The sequence below is a fragment of the Dufourea novaeangliae genome, unplaced genomic scaffold (assembly GCF_001272555.1).
Source record: "Dufourea novaeangliae isolate 0120121106 unplaced genomic scaffold, ASM127255v1 scaffold124, whole genome shotgun sequence".
Lineage (NCBI taxonomy): Eukaryota > Metazoa > Arthropoda > Insecta > Hymenoptera > Halictidae > Dufourea > Dufourea novaeangliae.
Window position 1 is genome coordinate 857,987 of NW_015374010.1, and position 20,140 is coordinate 878,126.

The 20,140-nt window shown below is 33.7% G+C and overlaps 4 protein-coding genes across 4 annotated transcripts in view; 1 reads left to right on the forward strand and 3 right to left on the reverse strand.

The window, feature by feature from the left end:
* The window catches only part of LOC107188317 (period circadian protein), a 29,877-nt gene extending 22,668 nt beyond the window's left edge, over window positions 1–7,209 (reverse strand). Inside the window, exons 1-2 of the mRNA XM_015576593.1 lie at window positions 6,805–7,209; window positions 1,135–1,218 (exon numbers count right to left, since the gene is read on the reverse strand). Coding sequence (XP_015432079.1) covers window positions 1,135–1,218; window positions 6,805–6,887 — 167 coding nt within the window. The 5' untranslated portion in view covers window positions 6,888–7,209. The remainder of the gene's footprint in view (window positions 1–1,134; window positions 1,219–6,804) is intronic.
* Window positions 7,210–9,517: 2,308 nt separating this feature from the next.
* Window positions 9,518–12,152, reverse strand: LOC107188437 (RNA-binding protein 45). The gene is made up of 6 exons (XM_015576731.1): window positions 11,885–12,152; window positions 11,572–11,686; window positions 10,426–11,216; window positions 10,120–10,352; window positions 9,849–9,981; window positions 9,518–9,705 (listed from the first exon to the last, which is right to left on the reverse strand). Exons 1-5 carry the CDS (start codon window positions 12,081–12,083, stop codon window positions 9,868–9,870), a joined length of 1,452 nt encoding a protein of 483 aa, XP_015432217.1. The 5' UTR covers window positions 12,084–12,152; the 3' UTR covers window positions 9,518–9,705; window positions 9,849–9,867.
* Window positions 12,153–13,223: 1,071 nt separating this feature from the next.
* Window positions 13,224–15,620, reverse strand: LOC107188481 (6-phosphogluconate dehydrogenase, decarboxylating). Its single transcript, XM_015576773.1, has 5 exons — window positions 15,526–15,620; window positions 15,046–15,269; window positions 14,565–14,809; window positions 13,859–14,484; window positions 13,224–13,773 (listed from the first exon to the last, which is right to left on the reverse strand). Exons 1-5 carry the CDS (start codon window positions 15,534–15,536, stop codon window positions 13,431–13,433), a joined length of 1,449 nt encoding a protein of 482 aa, XP_015432259.1. The 5' UTR covers window positions 15,537–15,620; the 3' UTR covers window positions 13,224–13,430.
* A 1,279-nt stretch (window positions 15,621–16,899) lies between these two features.
* On the forward strand, window positions 16,900–18,545 carry LOC107188448 (ADP-ribosylation factor-like protein 5B). The gene is made up of 3 exons (XM_015576743.1): window positions 16,900–17,306; window positions 17,977–18,421; window positions 18,497–18,545. Exons 1-3 carry the CDS (start codon window positions 17,261–17,263, stop codon window positions 18,543–18,545), a joined length of 540 nt encoding a protein of 179 aa, XP_015432229.1. The 5' UTR covers window positions 16,900–17,260.
* The last annotated feature ends 1,595 nt before the right edge of the window (window positions 18,546–20,140 follow it).

The window sequence follows — 20,140 nt, forward strand, 5'->3', positions numbered from 1 at the left end:
CCACCGACCTTAACAAAAGTTTAATTATATTTTCAGCCTGCTAAAATCGTTAAAAGGAGAACGAATTTTCCATTTTTACTTTTGCCTGTTTATACATCTACTTTACAAAATGCGATTTCGCATAAAAATTCGCAGTCTAGTCATTAGTTTATGAAATGTTTAATGTTCAGTGCCGAGGAGCCTTCGAACACTCATCGAGAATTTACTGTAATCAGGGATGCAACTAGCTGCATATGCCTGTTACGTAACGTTTCTAAAAACGGTACGTGTAATTGCATGCAGATGGAAATAATCTGCATTTTTCCGACCAACTGGTTATTGTAATAACATTCTACACAGTGTTAATTTACGATACGAGACTGATAAACGTTGATATACTCTTCCATAGGAGAATATGTTCCGCACGACTGGCTCAAGTTTCCATGCAATGTCCGCACTCCGCACGAGTATTGTTTCGTCTCGGCGACTGTGTATTGACCATTTCGATTACTGATTTCACGTTGAACCGGTAGTTTATACGTTCTGCGATATAAATAGACGACCGTGAATAGATAAATAATGTATTCTGTTTAACAGTAAACGACATCTATTGTTTGAAGGTTAACTTGATGTTCGACAAATAATAAGGAAGTATGATATAGTTATGTAATCTTGAGATTGGATAAGTTGTATAATATTGGGGGAGATATTGTTGTAACAACGGGTAATTGTATAAATTTGGGGGAGATATGATTGTGGACCATCGTATATTCAAAGTACATTTTAATGGACGTTGCTAGTAGTTGGACATTTTAGGAAGAGGATCAAGTTACCTTTCATTGAATTCCTTACTGTTTATGGTCTACACTCGAGGTGGTGATTAGATTGTCAATTATATGGAATTAATGGAATTGATGATGTCTATTGAAGAATCGTATGCGTGAGATTTTTACTATCGTGAGCATGTTTGATCACTGACAACCTTCGTAACACGTTTGCACTCTCCGAGGGGATAACACTGGAGAGCATTCTACATTCTACATTCAAGTATCGCGCGTCATCGCGATTGCTTCTATCGTGAATGTATTGTTTTCTTTTCCTGTTTTTCTTTCGTAATTGATCGATGGTAGAAAATTGATCTGAGCGGTGTGTTACCTGGATCCAAATGTCGAGGGACGCCTACCGCAATAACCGCTACTCTCGGAGCGGTTGCTGTTTCTCGAAATCGAGCTCCCACTGCTGAAACACACGTTAATTAAAGATAAGGTTAATAATTTTCTTAGATTGTTGTTTTACAAACAGTGATTCAAGGTAATGAGACCATTTAGATGAAGGGAACATTGGAATGTTTAAATTATATCTAATATTTAGGGTAATTGGATATTTCTGAATCATAAAGAATATTTATTGCAACGAGACAATGATGTGAAAAATATACTTTAACTTAATATTTGAATAAAACCAATTGCATAGTACATTTTATAATATGCAAGTCTGAACATCAACTGATCAAACTACTTCAGATACTTATTCGCCAGGTCTGGCCTCAAACGCCTGTTACTACTTAATAACTTCTAAATCAATTAGCTTCTCAAATGCGTGAATTAGACGCACGATATTACTATACTGTAATGATACTAAAATCAAACGTACACGTTGCTTTTAAATTCTAAATTGTTACTGACAACTGCATGGTATTATGTAAAATGTAATCAAATATTCAACCAGATAATGTAACTGGGACATAAATTACAATATCTATTTAAATCCATTCCAGGAACCGATACTATCAATAAGACCAATCTAATCCAGAGGATCCTCTGGACTCTCGGACCCAAGTCAGGAAGTCTTCTAACCTAGGAACCCAAGCACAAAGACTCTGCAGTCTTGGGACTCAGGCCAGAGAACATCTCGGACCCTTCTCTAACGTGGGTCTCTAAATTCGGTGGTTTCCTGTCCTTGGGTTCCTGGATACAAAGAGACTTATTCGCCAGATATAAAATCGTCTGCATTGTCGATCGAATTTGTACGGTGTCTCGCCGAGACTAGATCATCCGGGTTCTGCTTCGCTTGACTGGCCCAGCGACCAGGAGCAATTGCAAAAGCGCATTTCTCGAACGGCACACGAACGGCCTCGGCCCATTGGCCGACTAAACCGACGCGCAGGAAAGTCATGCAATTCGCCGACAGAAAATCTCTTGGAAACCAGTCGTGGAACCGAGGGGTAGAGGCAATGGAATAAAAAAAAAATAGAAAAAGAGGTTCGATCACATGTTCGGCAAACGTGACCACCGTGGACGCCCGGGCGTTCTTACGACGTGGGTCTTTCTGGCCTTTCACTGCCCTCATTATTTCCCAGGGAACCGGCACGGGGCTCCTACATTTGTTGCACCTCGTTTGCTAGGAAAAATTATTGCATAAGAAGGTCTGCTTCACGCTCGTGGCCCCGTGACTAGAACCGTGAAACGGGACCGTGTAGTCCGGCTATCGATTCCGTTCAGGGCTCTGCACGAATGGTGCCAAGGAAACCTCGTGTTAACCAAATATCAAATAGATTGTACAATCGTCGTAATCGTTTTATTAGATGTAGGTTTAGAAGTCGTAATTAACAGACTACGGATTCTTTGCGCAAGTGACCTTTGTTAATCGTTTTGGTACCTTAGAGGAGATACATCGGCTTTGTGGGTACTCCGAAAAATACCTTGAATCGATATATCGGCTTTCCATTTTTAATATAATTTAGATCCACGTAATGACACTTTATTTTTGTAAAATTATAAAATAATAAAAATGTGAGAATATCTTCATTTTTAAGAGAAATAGATATTTCAATTTTCAATAAATACCTCAAAAATCGCATATTTTTCAAGGTATTTTTGGACGGTACCCGGAAAACTTCTGAGGTATTCCAAAGATTAAGATCCTTTTACGAAAATAAATGCAATAAATTTATCACGCCAGTTAAGGAGTTTGTTAACTTACGTTAATACTCTGTAACAAATCAAACAATGAAATTCTATTTAATTCCCATTTTTCTATAAAATAGTCTATTAAGATTCGAAATCGTATTTCACTTTCTTTTTCGATTCGCTTCTGCTCGGAGAACTACATTTACTTCGTTGATGTTTACCATTAACGCGGAACAACCTAGAATAGGGGAGTAGTTAGTCGATGACATTTTGCCATTCGTGAAAGGAAAATGGTTAAATAACACCGCGGTTTCGCTTTAATGTACATCATTGCGGGTTGAAATTAAAACGTGAAAGCGAGTATACCGAAATAATCATACAACGAATCCCTAGGCGAGACGTTTCAGAATTTTTTCGTGTTCCCGGGATATGCATCACGTTTCGCTCTTCGACGAGAATTCGCATTGTATGCGATTTCGTTTGACAAGCAACACGTGAGAATATCAAACTCTGCGTGTCTATAATTATCGGCACGTCTCAATTGTCCTGATAAAATCGAGCTGGATCGCCCACGATGTCCGTTGTAATTACGAAGGATCGTTATGACCTATTGCACGTATGGCGTTAATTAAGGGTACGATGCTCAAAATACGTCTATGTACGTACAGTACCGCCCCATGAATTTTATTTTTTCATCAAGAATCATTTTTTTATCCACGACACCACCAATAACGGACCAGTTTTTATACATACGTAACCGTAGATTACCATCGTAAAAATTATGACCTCGAATTCGCGATTCTCAGAAATCGGCGGACGTTGCCGTGAAGCTGTCACATGTTGCCAACGTGTGTGCAGAATCTGCTGAATAACTACTGTCGTAACTTTCCATTATTTTTAGGTCCGACTATCATAAATATTTATAACGTAGGTCTCTATGTCAATAAAAATAATATTTTCCTTTCGGTCGTAATTTTTACGAATGATTATGTAAGTTACAGGATAGTTCAGTAATCTAGGGTTAAATAGTACTGTAACACGTGTGCTATGTTAGCATATAATTAACTGTTAACTAATTTGAAATTCTCTCCGAAAATCTTCCAGTTACATCTTCAACCTTTCCTATGTTGTCTAACTATACTTTATTTTTCGAAAGAAGAATACGGGTACCATGGAGAGGACCCAACACTCGCTGCATATTTCGTTCTATTTTTTATTACAACAACGTCTTTTTCACTTGCTCGATAAAACAATTTCGTAGATAGTGAACGATTCACGGACGCGTGACAATTCCCAAACCCCAATAAAATTCGGCACGTGGTCTAGTTACCATGGAAACTTGCGCAGGATGGGGCACCCTCGAAGAATTTCACGGAATACATGTGCGCCGAATGGGGATACGTAACAACACACGTGCAGATGATCGAAAGGTATTTGTCAAAACGCAGAAAACAGGACAAACAAAAATTCCGCGTGCACGTGTTAGGAAAACGGTTCACATGGCAATCTAGCCATTCCCAACGTGAGTCTTTTCTTTGGAAAAACAGCGTATCAAATGTGGAATGCAGTCAATTTACAGCCAGGCTGTTGTCTGAAACACTGTACATTAAAAAACGTACAGACTCCTCTCGATTATCGTCTGGCTTGTTCTACACGATTATTGTCCAGACGTTATTCCCACCACTGGGAGGGCGGGGGATAACATACTTTGTTGCTCCTCCGATTTGTTTCAGGTTTCGGGCGAAAAACGAATTTACGAAGGTCTGAAGCATGTCTGCCTATAAGATTATTGTCCCAGGACCCGAATTCAGGACAATAATCGAGAAGAATCTGTAATACAGTAATCGATACTATAAATGAATTAATTCATAAGAATTTGTATTTTCATAAACATTGTATTCTAAACACAAGTGACTGTACGCTTTTGCTAATTCGATATTTCGCAAATAACAATTAATTCCTCATTTTACGAGCTCCTTGCAATTAGCAGAGTCATGTGAACCAGCTACGGGAAGCATTTCAATCTCAGGCACTTTCGATAAAACAGTAATCGGCAATCTTGTATTCGTGCGACCTGTTTTCTCGTTGTTTCGCAATCCGATAGACGCATATAGAGGTGTGCATTTAATGGAAACGTGGAAATCGCAACCGGCATACTTCGACGAGGAACTAGTTAGCCTTAACCGTAGGTGTTCGAGTTTACGTCTTTCTCGTTTCGACGTGCTTTCCGTCTACCTCTCACCTGTACCACCTGACAAAGCGTGTCAATGCCAAGCATCCTGCGCCACTATATACCTATATACTAGAGAGCTCGCTGTAAATTCTAGCACCCTCCGAAAAACAAAGTTTAGCCAATCTACAGGGTGAAAGAAAAAAATTACCTCAAACATTCTGGGGTAGATAGTACTTGCCATCTTCTTATCCTTAGAGATATAACAAAAAGGCCAAATTTTCTCAAGCTGGGTGAAGTATTAAAAAATAGAACGTTTATTCTGTGAAGAAGAAAGAGGGAGATATTCAAATAATAATCCGGAGGAAATGGGAGAATCAAATATGGTTAGCAGTTTCTTAACGTTTCCAGACGCAACTGTGACGAAACTTTCTTAAACTTTTCGCAAGGTTTCGGGTCGCGATGAAAAATCGCAAAAATTCTAGCATATCGAAACGGCGCGTTTTGCATCGCGCGAAATGATTTACTATCCATCACGGCGCATGCATATTTCGTTGGCGCTTAATCGAAGGCGGTAAATTAAATTCGAACACCCATTTGTCTGAACGTTAAATGCACGGGAGCGAATAGAAAAATACGGGAATAATTTAATTGACTATAAAAATAGAAAAAGAGTTAATGCGAGTTCAGAAAAAAAAGCTAATCAAGTGAAGACAGATGAATAGAATCTGTGGTAAGAAAATTTACATCTCGTTCGCCATGGAGAACTTTTTCATACTTGTTTCGATGGCTTTCTTGACTTCATCTGTAGTGGAAAAGCGATCACTAAGTGTGATCTGAAGAAATGTTTACGATATACATGACTTGGAGTACACCAGTAAATATAATCAGGAGTTCAATAAGGTCATTTTTATTACTAAATCAAGTAGGCGATTCATTATGCATGTGTCAAAGATAACGCGACGAATTTATTACTGTCAAAGTACTTATTCTTAAAGTATGCTTCAACCAACAATAATACGAAGGAGGTGGGCTCAACGAGCCCCTTTATTTTTCGACGCGTCGACTGAAGGTTCACAATTAGTTTTTCTATGGACAATGAAGCCTCGAACTAAAATCAACGATTTACATACGAACTATTGTTATCATTTGCTGAATGTTGCTTTAAATATATTTTAACTACTCAATGTATCGAATAAAAAAAACAAATCATTATAATGTTAAAATTATTGTGCAAATACAGATGAAATTTTAAGAAGACAATACTGTAATGATTTTTGTCATTCAGGTCGTATGTATATCATTCAGTTACCATTAGTGATAAACAGAATTTAATAAGTTGAGAGGATGGTAATCTAAGTACTGCCAGGAATTTCATCTGATCGTAAACTCATAATTCATATGTACTCCAATCTGTTTATTTTAAAGTTTGTTACAAAGTTAGCTAGCGATACGATTTTTTAACTCATCGGCATAACCTTGTATTACTAGTACTAAATTAGCTAAATTCTTATCTTTTTGTTTAAATCATTTCAAGCAAAAATAGACACCAGACAATTTATAAAGGAGTTATAATCGCATGCAAGAAAAAGCACCGACTCACGCTCATTAGTAATTACATCGATGAAACGCAGTTCAAAGTCCGAGGCGGTTTTTCAAATTAGTGTATGAGCATAAGCTCTATCAGTGAGTTCAACGTACTTTGAAATGTACGTGACAACGGAAGAAAATAAACTCGAAACGTACCTGCGTTGCGACTGACTATTGCTGCAAGTATTGGAATATCCGGAATCCGACACCTTAGCATTTTCGGTGGACACCTCTTCCATTGTTCTATCCGGAATAACGTTCCTTCGAGACGATATCCGTAAGGTCACAAACACTGCTGCTAAATTAAATGAACTCGATGTTGATGCGTCATTTCTACAATTCGTTGTGCGAAAAAGTGACTGAGACTCGATAAGGTGAATCGCGGTTGATAAAACTGTCCCAAATAATCACGTAAAAGGGACAGAAGTTTGAAGGATATATCGCATTCACCGTTACCGATTTAAAATGTCAAATGATGCACCACCTGTTCGATCATGTATACGTATATATATTTTCTTTCTAAAAATGCTTGAACTAACGACGAAACAATTGTTCTCACTAAATTAATAAACTTGATGGTTCACAACAAGTATGTAAACACAATACGATGCCTTCCCAGGCTGCAATATCTATGAGGACTGAAACCGCGTCGAACATCGCATATCTTTCGCGCGGAGCGACTGTTCCGCATCACACAGCACGTTTGGTAACACGTGAGTCGACCCCCACTATTTCTCTGTTAACCTATATCGATGCAAAACGTGCCCCTCTTAAACCCCCCGAACGATGAACACGATTAAAATAGTCTCCTCCCAACAACTATTTCGCACTGATGATTCAACAGGAAAAATCTAAGTACAGCGCAAAATTCTACTTGCATTATCGAAGGGAAAATGTTCGACTGTGTATGAACCGCTTATGAATATTTATGACCTGTTGAAATATCACGAATTTAACCGCGTGATCTGTATGCAGTTTTATAGAATCAAATGAAATCCGTCCACATTCCGCTACGTGAATCTTTTGAAAAACTCGAAATCACCTGGTTACAAATATGTACGTTTCATTTACATGACTACAGCTACCGCGCAACAGCCACATTATCGTTTGCGCGGTCAAATAGGCTTTATTTGAACGAAGTCCTAGAAACCGGGAAGACAAAATTTTATATTTGGTGGATATAGCAAACTCGTAAAATTATCGATGCGACTAGTTCTAAGTCTTACGAAGAACCCAGATTCGTATATAGCATTCTATTATAAAGACACAGAATTTTTGCAGTGCAACTAACAGAAACCGAATTTAAACAATTGTCCTTGCAAGCACATTATAAAAAGCCTAGTAATAAAACGGAAAAACAATATGAAATTATAATTTATTATTTATATCTTAAATGTCTGATATATGTACATTATATCAGAAATATCTTACTCTACTATATCACAGTCATCAGGTACGCATCTTTGAATCCTTCAGGTATCCTGTAAGTGAAAAGAAACAACATGTCAGGTCAGTGAGTCATACATGCACAATGCAGGACACTCTGTTCAGTGTAATTTAAAAAAAATAAGTGAAAGTCAGTGTAAGGTTTTCAATACTTAATGTGTATTTAATATCATCAAACAAGTCTGTTACAGTCTCCTAAAACATCATTGCGTATGGTCATTGAGTAAAACAGTCTAATACACGTACAAAAGTGTCCACCATAAAAGGTTCATGTTGTGCGTCAATAATTGGTGTTTGACGAAATTGTGATCATGGACGTAATATTAATTGCCTAAGAAAACGTATGTTTCTTGATCATACTCAAAGTAATTGTAAAAAACAATATCCTGATATATTTTATGCAAATATATCTATACACGTGAACATATGTGATGTCGAAGTATTTCCAAAACAAGATGTACCCATACCTCATAAAAAATTTTAGAAGTTTACTTTCCCCTTTAACTTGTACCTAATATTTCTTTTACATAGACAAACATTTATGCCTACAACAGGATACAACAAAATGTTATATCCACCGAAAATTTAGCGGTAATTAACAATTATTGTATATAGCTCAGACTACAATGTAGTAAATAAATTTTTAAACTGTAATTTCTAAATTACAGTGCATAATTGTGATATATATAAATACTTCCATTGAAAAGCATGCTCTGTGTTATATATATTTCTTTTCATAAGAATATATTGTTAATATCTTTAATAACCAAAACTACGACTACAAAGCACAGAAAAAAACAAAAATGCGTTGGAGAATATACCTTGTTTTGGATTCAAGTTCTACGAGGTTATCATCGCGAATATATTCCTTGAAACATGTACAAGAAATAAATTACTTTACGTTTTCTTCCATACACAGTATAGCTAATAAAAGGATAGTACAGAACTGTTAAATATAAATTATAAACAAAAATTCATTTCATTAACTCTAAAGCACAAGGTGTGTTTTAAAGCCTGCGCGAATAGTTAAAACAATTGCCTTCATTATTTACAATTATTCATAATTATTATATCTGTTTTACAAACAAGGATACAAAATTTTTAAAAGTAATCCTATCTTTCGTTTCTTTCAAAAACTTTCCATTTCTTTCAACCTATAGAGGACTTTATGTGAAATAAATTTTATCTGAACACAAGTACAGATATACAGAAATTCTCTTACCTCGAGTTAATATCTGCAATATATTAACGTAACAATAAAAAAACACTTTAAGCATATTACATCATGTAAACTCTCTTGTGTTAAAAAAAGAAGTTTCATATGTAAAACTAGTTTATGTGTACTATATATTTTTGACTTGAATATTTAAGATCACTTTTCGCACAGGCCTCTTAAAATAATAAAATTAGGAAGTCAGGTGTATGTGTAACGATGTGTAAGGACAAAGTAAAGTATCGTTAAAGTTCAGTAACGTTGAAATCGCGAACGTAAGCGATAGTTAAAAGTAGGTAGTTGGAGTAGTTTCCTTGGATGCGGGCCCGACGTGGTCAAGTGAGTCTTAAAATTCGTCTCTTTTATTGCGTGCGTCCAGCTTGTGTATACCAGTCAGTCTGTGAAGATAAATAGAAAAATTACTATTTACTTTTAAGTAAAGTAATCGTCAGTTACAACGTCAGGGTGTTAACATTTAAATGCCTCCCTCTTTCTCTCCTTTTTCTCTTTCTCTTTGCCATGCGCTCAGCGATGTACTTACGAGATACACAAAAAAAAAATTAATTTTCGTCTTCGTCCATTCGTAATCGTTTTCTACGATCATCACCGACATTGCGTTCTTCTGCTTCTAGCACTTTCAATCGGGAACCACAAATTTCTTGCCCATGTAGAACCTATCAAGAAAATTGAACATTTCACCAATCAACTATATATCTTAAAAGTGTTCTCTTATTTCAACGAGTAAGCTTCATTATTGTGAATACTATTTGAAATATAGAATGAACATTCCAATAATATATTGTGCAACATACCTCAATTGCTTCATTTGCACTTTCCACACTAGCATACTTTGCATATCCACAATTTTTCCCTGGGAGCATGTACACATCTATGAGATTCCCAAATCTGCAGAATGCATCCTTCATAGCATATATAGGTGGTACTGGAGGACCACATACAATAAAACATCTTTTTGCAACCTCTGCATCTATACTGGCCATTGGTTGCACAGGTGGTAACTTAACACATATAGAATGTTCTAAACCTAAGTAGGTAAAAATATGATTATATAACAAGCCAACTATTACCAAGTTGCAAAAAATAATATGATCTCTTACTCGGTGCAGTTAACCCTGCAGCTTGAATTAGTGATGTAGCTTGAGCAATGGTTTCTGCCAAATGTGCTAAATCTGTCCTGGCATTAGCCCCTCCACCTGTAGAACTTCCAGGTTTTACAACACTTTTTGGAGGCACACTCGATAAATCTGGTTTAACTATCATCCTATGACCAGGAGGATATTCAAAACCATGAAATTTTTCTCTTGCATATGCTGCAGCACTAGGATTTGAATATACTACAACAGCCTGGCCCCTTGGCATTCTGTACCTAACATCATTTTTCAAATGACAATAGTCCAAGCCAGGTACAATATCAAACAGCTTCCATAATTGATCTTGATTTAATGCTGGATGTGCAATTACTTGCAAATGCGTGTAACCTTCAGAATTAGGATAATTTGTGGCAATTTCTAAACTAATACTACTCTTTCCAAAATTTGATGACGTACTACCTCCGCCAACACTGTCATAATGTGGGGATAGTCCATTATTATACTTCACATCCATGTGTTCAGGTTTTGGCTTTTTTGGTTCAGCAAATACAGCCTTATACTTCCTATCACACTCTTCAAATGCCTTGGCTGCACTGGATACTTTCTTAAATTTCACATAACCAAAACCTTTTGACTCATTTGTATTTCTATCTTTGACCACAGTTGCATATTCAATAGATCCAAATTTAGAAAATTCTTGTTGAAGTTCACTATCCGTCATAGACTTTGGTAAGACACAAAACAAACGAACCCATCTTTCTTCTTCATTTGTTTCTCTTACAGATCCTTGATCACGACTGTAATAAATCTTATATTGATATGCTTACAAAAAGAATAAATTTATGTCCAGTTTAAATGTGCACACATAATTATTTTTCTAATACTATAATAAACTCCATAAAGTAGAAATATGTGAATTCATTTAAAAAATTAAGTTAATACTAACGATTCTGCAAATAAGTATTTTATAAAAAAATAAATCATTGTACTATATTCTTTACTTAAAGTAATAGAACTCGTTTGAATAAGTTATTCATATTCTCAAATGTTAGAAAAATTTTGTATATGTATATTGAAACCAGACATATTTTATACATTTATACTAGTAACAAGAAGATATCAGACAGCTTGAAGTAATGTTTGACAACTTACTTTGACGCAATCATTACTTTGATAGGTCTTCCAACAGAACCCAACATTTTACCGTTCATTTCCTCCAGAGCAATAGCTGCCTCTGATGTTTTTGAAAATTTAATGTATGTGACTCCTACACAAACAACAACATGCACCTTACATTATAAATATTTCGAATAATGTGTTAAAAACATACAAACAACCAGTACGAAATTGAAAAGGAAATTTGTACGAAAGAAGATGAAGTTACAAATGTAGAAAAATTGTATGAACTAAATGAAAAAGCAGGGTAGAAAGATTATTGATTTATTTTGAAGTCAGAAGAAATTACCTTTATTTTCGCCTGAATTCCGATTCTTGACCACCCATATATCTTCGATCTTTCCGAATTTTTCAAAAGCTTTTCTGAGATCATCTTCCTCCAAACTTTTGTGGCAGATGACGAACAAACGTGAATTTGGTGGATCATCATTTTTCGACCGTAAATCCGTTTGCGAATAAAAAGAATCCCTTTCCCTGTGGTCAGCCATTTTGCAAATGAACGCTGCAGCCTGCAGCTACTCAGGTCTTCGGCCAGTGAAGCCGACGCATGGACGCATCTCAGGGACGGCTTAACCAGAGTTTTATGCTATCAATTTTCAAATATTGTTTTTCCATGTCATTTTTATGAAATACACAATTTTATTCAAATTATCAGTATTCTGAAAGCAATTCTTATAAACTTTATTCTTCTGTACATATAACAAATGAGCTTGTTTTTAAATTCTGTATAATTTTAGCCACTTTTAAAATAGATCAATTTTTTCGTTATTATGTCGACAACTTTCATTATTTTGTAATATAATTGCAGCAATTAATCATATTTCTCATAAAAGACAATTAAAAATTGAAATTATAAAAGTTTTATATTCCATCATTTTCTGAAATTTTATTTTACTTTGGATGACTCATGGCGCGAAATTATTTTTACTTATACTCACAGATTTCCATTTTAGTCGATGCAGGCTCTAATGTAAATTTGTATGTCCTTTTTTTATCGAATCACAGTAAAAACTATACCTGTTAAAATTTCAATTTTATAGAATGAAATATTTAAACGTACAAGCATACATATCGAAATTTCATTATTTTAAACCTAACGTGGTGATAAGATTCAGACCAAAAATAGGTTAGGTTAAATTACTTCCGCATTGATTTCACTCGTATTATTCAGCAACCTAACAAGTCATGCTCTACTACTTTTTTGCGCTACCTTTCTTACGTGAAAGAGACATGTAGGAAATGAAATTGTAATAGTTGTAGTTTTCACCTGTCCAATATACCTATATATTTACATTGTAAATATATACTATCATATCAACTGTATACCTACCTTATTATTTACGAAATGTGGATATTTATGGAAACAAATTTTTATAGACGAATTTACACAAAATGGAATCAAATAGAAAATTCGCATCTGATTAAAGATTCTATTAGATTCAAAATAAAATAAAAATCTCATTCAACTTTGTTAAACTTCTTATTATATTGAGGTTTAAGCATTTATGTATAAGTAATTATATCCAACTTAGTATATATTAGTTTTAATCATTAAAATTAAATAAATCTATGTGAAAATAAAATATCAACCTTCTCCCTACAGGTACATTAAAAGAAAATAATTTAGACATTTGGAAATATATGATGTATTTTTTGTAAATAAAAATTTTTTTTCAATATAAACATTTTCCCAACACTGTTTCACAACCATTTATACATTAGACTGTATAACGTATATTATAATATCTGTCAACTGTAACATTAACTTCAACTGCATACCAAATACACATTCTCTCATCATAAAATATTATAAAAATATGTAGATTTAATGATCTTTACACATCATATGTGGAGGCAGAGACATTACCACCATGTCCCGTCCAATTCGTATGTACAAATTTTCCTTCTTGACCAAGGAGTTCATAAGTATGAGCACCAAAGTAATCCCGTTGTGCTTGCAGCAAATTTGCTGGGAGTCGGGCGGTTCTAAAGCCATCATAGAAAGCTAGTGCAGTTGATAAAGCAGGTGTTGGTATGCCAAGTTGTACAGCATTGGATACTACTACTCTAGCACTCGCTTGACATTCCTTCATTGCACTGGCAAAGAAATCATCCAGCAACAGATTTGAGAGTTTCGGATTTTTATCAAATGCTGTTTTTATATTTCCTAAGAAGACACTGGAAATAAAAATAAGAATGTTGTAGAAAGTACAGAATTAGTAATATGATTTGGATAATTTTGAAATTTAATAAAGGGGCATACCTTCTTATAATACATCCTCCTCTCCACATAAGTGCTATACCACCATAATTCAAATTCCAGTTGTGAATTTTGGCAGCTTCTCTTAGTAACATAAATCCTTGGGCATAGGAAATAATTTTGGATGCATAAAGAGCATTTTTTAAATGCACTAGGAACTGTTTCTTGTCACCTTGGTACGTTGTATCTGGGCCTTTCAATATGGTACTTGCATCTACTCTTTCACTTTGCAAAGCAGAAAGACATCTCGCAAAGACTGATTCTCCAATCAGAGTTACAGGAACTCCATAATCTAAAGCAGCAATAGCTGTCCATTTTCCAGTTCCCTTCTGACCAGCAGTATCTCTGATTCGTTCAAGCAAATAGCCTTTCTCATCCTTATATTTAAGAATATCACGAGTGATCTCAATTAGGAAAGAATCCAGTTCTCCTTTATTCCAATCATCAAGGACTTGACTCATCTCCTCTGGATTCAGTTTCAAGCCATTTCGCATAATGTGGTATGCTTCACAAATAAGTTGCATATCACCATATTCAATACCATTGTGTACCATTTTTACAAAGTGCCCGGCACCTGTTTCTCCAACCCAATCGCAGCAGGGTTCTCCATTAGCTTTTGCACAGATTGACTAAAAAAAAAGTAGTTGGTCATTTTAAGTTGGAATAAAGTATTAGATCATTTTTTAATAAACTACTGCACTTCAGATACCTGAAAGATATTTTTAATATGTGGCCAAGCTTTTGGGTTTCCACCTGGCATCAAAGATGGACCATACCTAGCACCTTCTTCACCTCCACTTACTCCACTACCAACAAACAAAATTCCTTTCTTCTCTAAGTCTTTAGTTCGCCTGTCAGTATCCTGATATTCAGAATTACCGCCATCAATTATAATATCACCAGGTGATAATAAAGGAACCAGTTGTTCAATAAATGCATCCACAGCAACACCAGCTATTTAAAAAAAATATGTATGTATGTATGTATGTATATATATATATATATATTGATTTGTAATTGTTCTTAAAAGAAAAAATAATAAAATTTCATAAGATTACTATCATAGGTTGTTAATATTAAATGTGGTTAATTAACACATAAACTTTAAACAATACAAAGTTAATATAAATAATCTATTATAAAGTAAAATATTGGTGTCATATTATATATAATATACAGTAGTAACATACCTTTAACTAGAAGCATTACTCTCTTTGGGGATTTTAACTTCTCTACCATTTCCTTTAATGAGTAAGCACCAATAACTTTTGTACCTTTTGCTTCATTTTGTAAGAAAGATTTGACCTTATCTGTTGTACGATTATATGCACATACAACAAATCCATGGTCATTCATGTTAAGAATTAAGTTTTGGCCCATGACAGCCAAACCTATCAGGGCAATATCTGCGACTCTGTAAAACAGAGTATATTATAGAATTGCAAATTAGAAGAGTACATTTTACAATAGCATGAAACATTACATAAGAAAAAATTTCCTGTTTTAATTCTAATATAATATAATATTTGTATTAACGTAAATACGTAATAATGTTGGAATCGGTTTACATAAAACAAAAAGTGTGTTATATAGATTTTTTAAATACAATTTTGAATTTTAAATATAAACTTGAATTTAAGCGTCATAGAAATGAAGAGAAAATTACTTACGGTTTACTCATATTAACGAGTAGTAAATGCAAACAGAATGGAATGTAAAATGGAATGAAATTCCTTTAGCGTAATTTCAAAGAGCAACAAGTGTCCGAACGTTTCCACTGAGCCGATTGAGAGTGAACACTCATTCTCAAGTAGTCTTCGGCATCAGCCGACGTTCCGTTGACCAATCACAATACACACCAAGGTCAGCATGGAGTCAACACTACATGAACATTACTACTACACAGAATTTCATAACTACACCACTACAAAGATACGCCTTAAATGGAATATTATACAACGATTACCTCAAAATAGTATTTTTATTTCGACTTCTACACAATCACTATGAGAAATTTGTAAGTATAAAATCGAAAATCAGCGAAACTTGTTCTAAATAGATATTTCAAATAACACATTATTTTGATGATTCTACGTTCACTTAATCGATGTCAGTTTCCTTAGTTGGTCAATTGAATGAATTTAAAGTAAACTGGATATTTATGAGAATAATCGAACAAATTTAATATCAAAGTTTACTTTATATGATATAAAATATTTTTTGACTGCAAACTAAAGGAAGTCAGTTAAAATAATCTTTGCGTCACAGTTAATAGCGGTGATTTAAAATACGCTAATTCATTCCAACTCAACCTCGTGCAAAGCAAGGAACTTCAATATATTAATATTCATGACTAAAAAAAACATAATATTATACAGTCACAAAATACATATCTCTTTTCCATCCTTTTTTTCTTAACAGAATAGTATTTCCATTAACAATATAATGTGTATATATCATTCGATAATTACTTCGATATTTTTAATTTTCATTATTCCCCAATTATTTAATTTGATCGTTGTTTCAGGAATACATGTTCAATTAACGAGTAAAGATTATTACTTTTTTAAAAAAGCAATTCCTAGATATTTTTTTCTACAAACATTCATTTTATTTTAAAGAATTTTCGTTATTAAACAACTATGTAAAAAAGTGACATGAATCGCAGTACATTATAGTTGCTATACAATAATAAATATTATTTAACATGTTTTCATGTGGAATAACATTAGTAGATTATTAATTATCCTTTAAGTATGTAGTAAAAATAAATTGTTACATTATTTTACTCGGGTTACTTTATTGGTTCGCGATTATAGTGTTAAAATGTTTTTATTTTAAATTAAGTGTTAAAATGTTTTTATTTTAAATTAAGTGTTAAAATGTTTTTTTTTTGAGTTATTTATTTAACAAAATAGCGTCTTAGTCTGGCACTAATAAGTTCTAAAGAAAATATTGTGTTACCCGCGCTTTTCCAGGAGCTGTTCGCCTCCAATCATTGCTTCTATACACAAGACTGACGTTACTTTCAACTATCACCGAACGATGATTGGACTAGTCAGTCTATGGATGTTTTAATTGGAAACGCAACATGTCGCGATTTGCTTGATTAGATTAGGGAAGGTCCTTGTATGTTTCTTTCACTTTACCATTCTACGTAGTGAATTTTTGAACGATTTGCAACAGTTTTTTTTATTGTGTCTCTTATATTGTAAAACGTCAACGATGACGCTACTCCTTCAGAAACTTGCTGGAAAAAAAGTTTATCGTAAGGTGAACATAACCCTACGACAATGAGATGTCCTATTTCTGAGACCGAAAACGTCCCTTTTATCAAGAGTAAGACTGTATAGTGATACAACAGAAGAATTATCATCATCCAAGTTGTATAGTGACTACAACAAAATGGGACTACTCTTCGCAAAATTGTGGAGTCTCTTTGGCAATGAAGGTAAATTCAATATGTGCACTGACACTATTCATGATTTTCTACTTCTTTGTGCATCACGTTATATGAGTAAAATTACTGCGATTTATTTGCAGCTAGTAACGAAGAATCATTCAGATTCGTTTAACGCGTTAAACACGTAAAAATAACGACTAAATATTTATTATTCTTTGCCTTCATAAATATGTAAGGTGATTATAAACCTTGAAACATTTTTTAAAATATAATTTGTCACACATAATAAATAAAACTTTTAATACATAATATATTTGTGTTTATTGTCTCTTTTTAATGGCAGCTCATGCATTAAAGAAAGTATGTAGTGGAGTGAAAGTACATTCCAATCATTGAAATCTTTATGTAACAAGTAACATGGTAATTTACAAGTAAATGTTTTTACATTTAACTTCTATTGATGTAATTAATTGATAAAATGATGTAAATGGTAATAAATGCAAATTTAACTCTCCTAGTTGACATATGGTTCATTTAAAAAAATTTACATTTGTCCTACTTTATATGTGTTAACATATGTTTTATTTAATTCCATCTTATAGAATAGTATATGTAAAGAAAAATACTTTTATATCCAGTTCCAAGTGTAAATTATGTTGTATAATTATATCTTGAAGGAATATTAACTGATTAAGATTATTTTATTGTTATTTTTTAGAACATAAGATAGTTATGGTTGGTTTGGATAATGCTGGTAAGACAACTATATTGTACCAGTTCCTAATGAATGAAGTTGTTCACACATCACCCACTATTGGATCCAATGTCGAAGAAGTAGTTTGGAAAAATATCCACTTTATAATGTGGGATCTAGGTGGACAGCAAAGTCTAAGAGCAGCATGGTCTACATATTACACTAACACTGAGTTTATAATAATGGTCATAGATAGCACAGATAGAGAACGACTCGGTGTAATAAGAGAAGAATTATACTCTATGTTAAACCATGAAGAACTAAGTAAAGCAAATGTGTTAGTTTATGCTAATAAGCAAGATTTAAAAGGTAGCATGACAGCTGCTGAAATCTCTAGACAACTAGATTTAACATCGATTAAAAAGCATCAATGGCATATACAAAGTTGTTGTGCACTTACTGGAGAAGGGTAAGAGTAAAATTAATTTATATGACATTGTTAACTTATAAGACAAAATAATCTAATTGTCATCACTTATTTCAGACTCTATCAAGGTCTTGAATGGATTGTTGGACGTTTAAAGAAGACATGACGTACATTATGAGAATTCATCATAAATATAATAAGATATCTAAATTGTAAAGTACATGTTCATTGTAAGTTACTGTGCCACTCTAACAATTGTACAAATGGATGGAGAATGATTGATCATTTTTCATATGGTACACAAGCTTCATGCATAACTTAAAGTCTAACTGCATATGTTGATTACAGTTATTGCTGCAGAGACTTAATGTATCAAATGGTGGACGGGTAAATTTTGACTTATCTATTAATGTGATATAAAATATACTGGCAACTGATTATTATATGTATAATATAAGAGTAAAACAATGTTTTAACTATTCTCTTCATAAAAAATATGCGAAAGAAAATGATCATGTTACGAAAGAAATGGAAAAGATATAGACTCGAAAGAGTCTTGTATACAGGATGTTATTATGTTAAGAGAAATATCTATAGCAAAAATTTTTTTGATGCGTATGTAAAAAAATACCTATCATGAAGATTTTACAGCAGAACTGCTAAATTTATGCTACCTATGAAATGCTGTGTTTAAGTTACAAATTGAGAAATATGAAATATTATTTTTAATTCAGTAGAAAGTGTTAAAGAAAAAATTTGCATGCATGTGTCGAAAAACATAGAATTTAATCTTGATCCCGTCCACCTATGTTTATATAGTAAAAAAGAAAGAATAGGTCGTTCTATTTGGTTGATATGCGGACAGAAATTGTTTGGCCTGTGCGACTTCCAAAATGATACCTATGTACATAGTTTTTTATACTCCGCATTAGTAGTAAACAATTGTAAAAAGTAAAATCCGATCTAGCACCAATTAAACCACATATTTTTCCAGTTTCTGTGTGAGAGTTTAAACTTGTCTCAGTGCTCGTTAATGCAAACGTCTTGTAAGACTTCATTACTAGGTTTATTCAACCAGTTCAACTAGACAATTGTAAGCAGAATACGAACTGCTCTGTGATACGTGGATTCAACAATGGGATGGTTGTTTGTTGGGAACATTTGACTTTGAGTTGTATGGGAGAATAATGATTACGTATTAGAAGAATGTTCTTTACACATGAAAAAAATATTTTTTCGTAGAGAAAAGCTGATCGTCTCATTGTAAATATTAATGAATCTTTTTGATTCTTCGATTCATAAATATCCAATTGACAGCTGTCTCATGTATTTTATTTACTTCATAACTTAGAACAACTAACTTTCGTGTAGCTAGAAATACTCTAGTATTTAATATCTATTGAAATTTGAAATATTAATAGTGTACGCAAGAGATCATTATAGAAATTGTTAAGACCATTGTATGAAAGATAAATGCCGTCTAAAGCCAGAGTGAGATCATACATTTAAAGTTTCGTAAAAGTGAAAACAGTAGTTTTCTCATATTGAGAATCGAAGCATTAATTGTCTCATATACGATACAGTACTGCAGATTTAACACAATATTATTATGTACATATATATTCTCGTTGACAGCTTTTGTTACATAACAGTTGTGTAGTATGCAGTACGAGTTACAAGTTGTTTTATTTTAATGAGGGATACACAATTCACATGGGTCAGATATGCATGTGCAGATTTAAGCTTCACGAATGTTTTAAT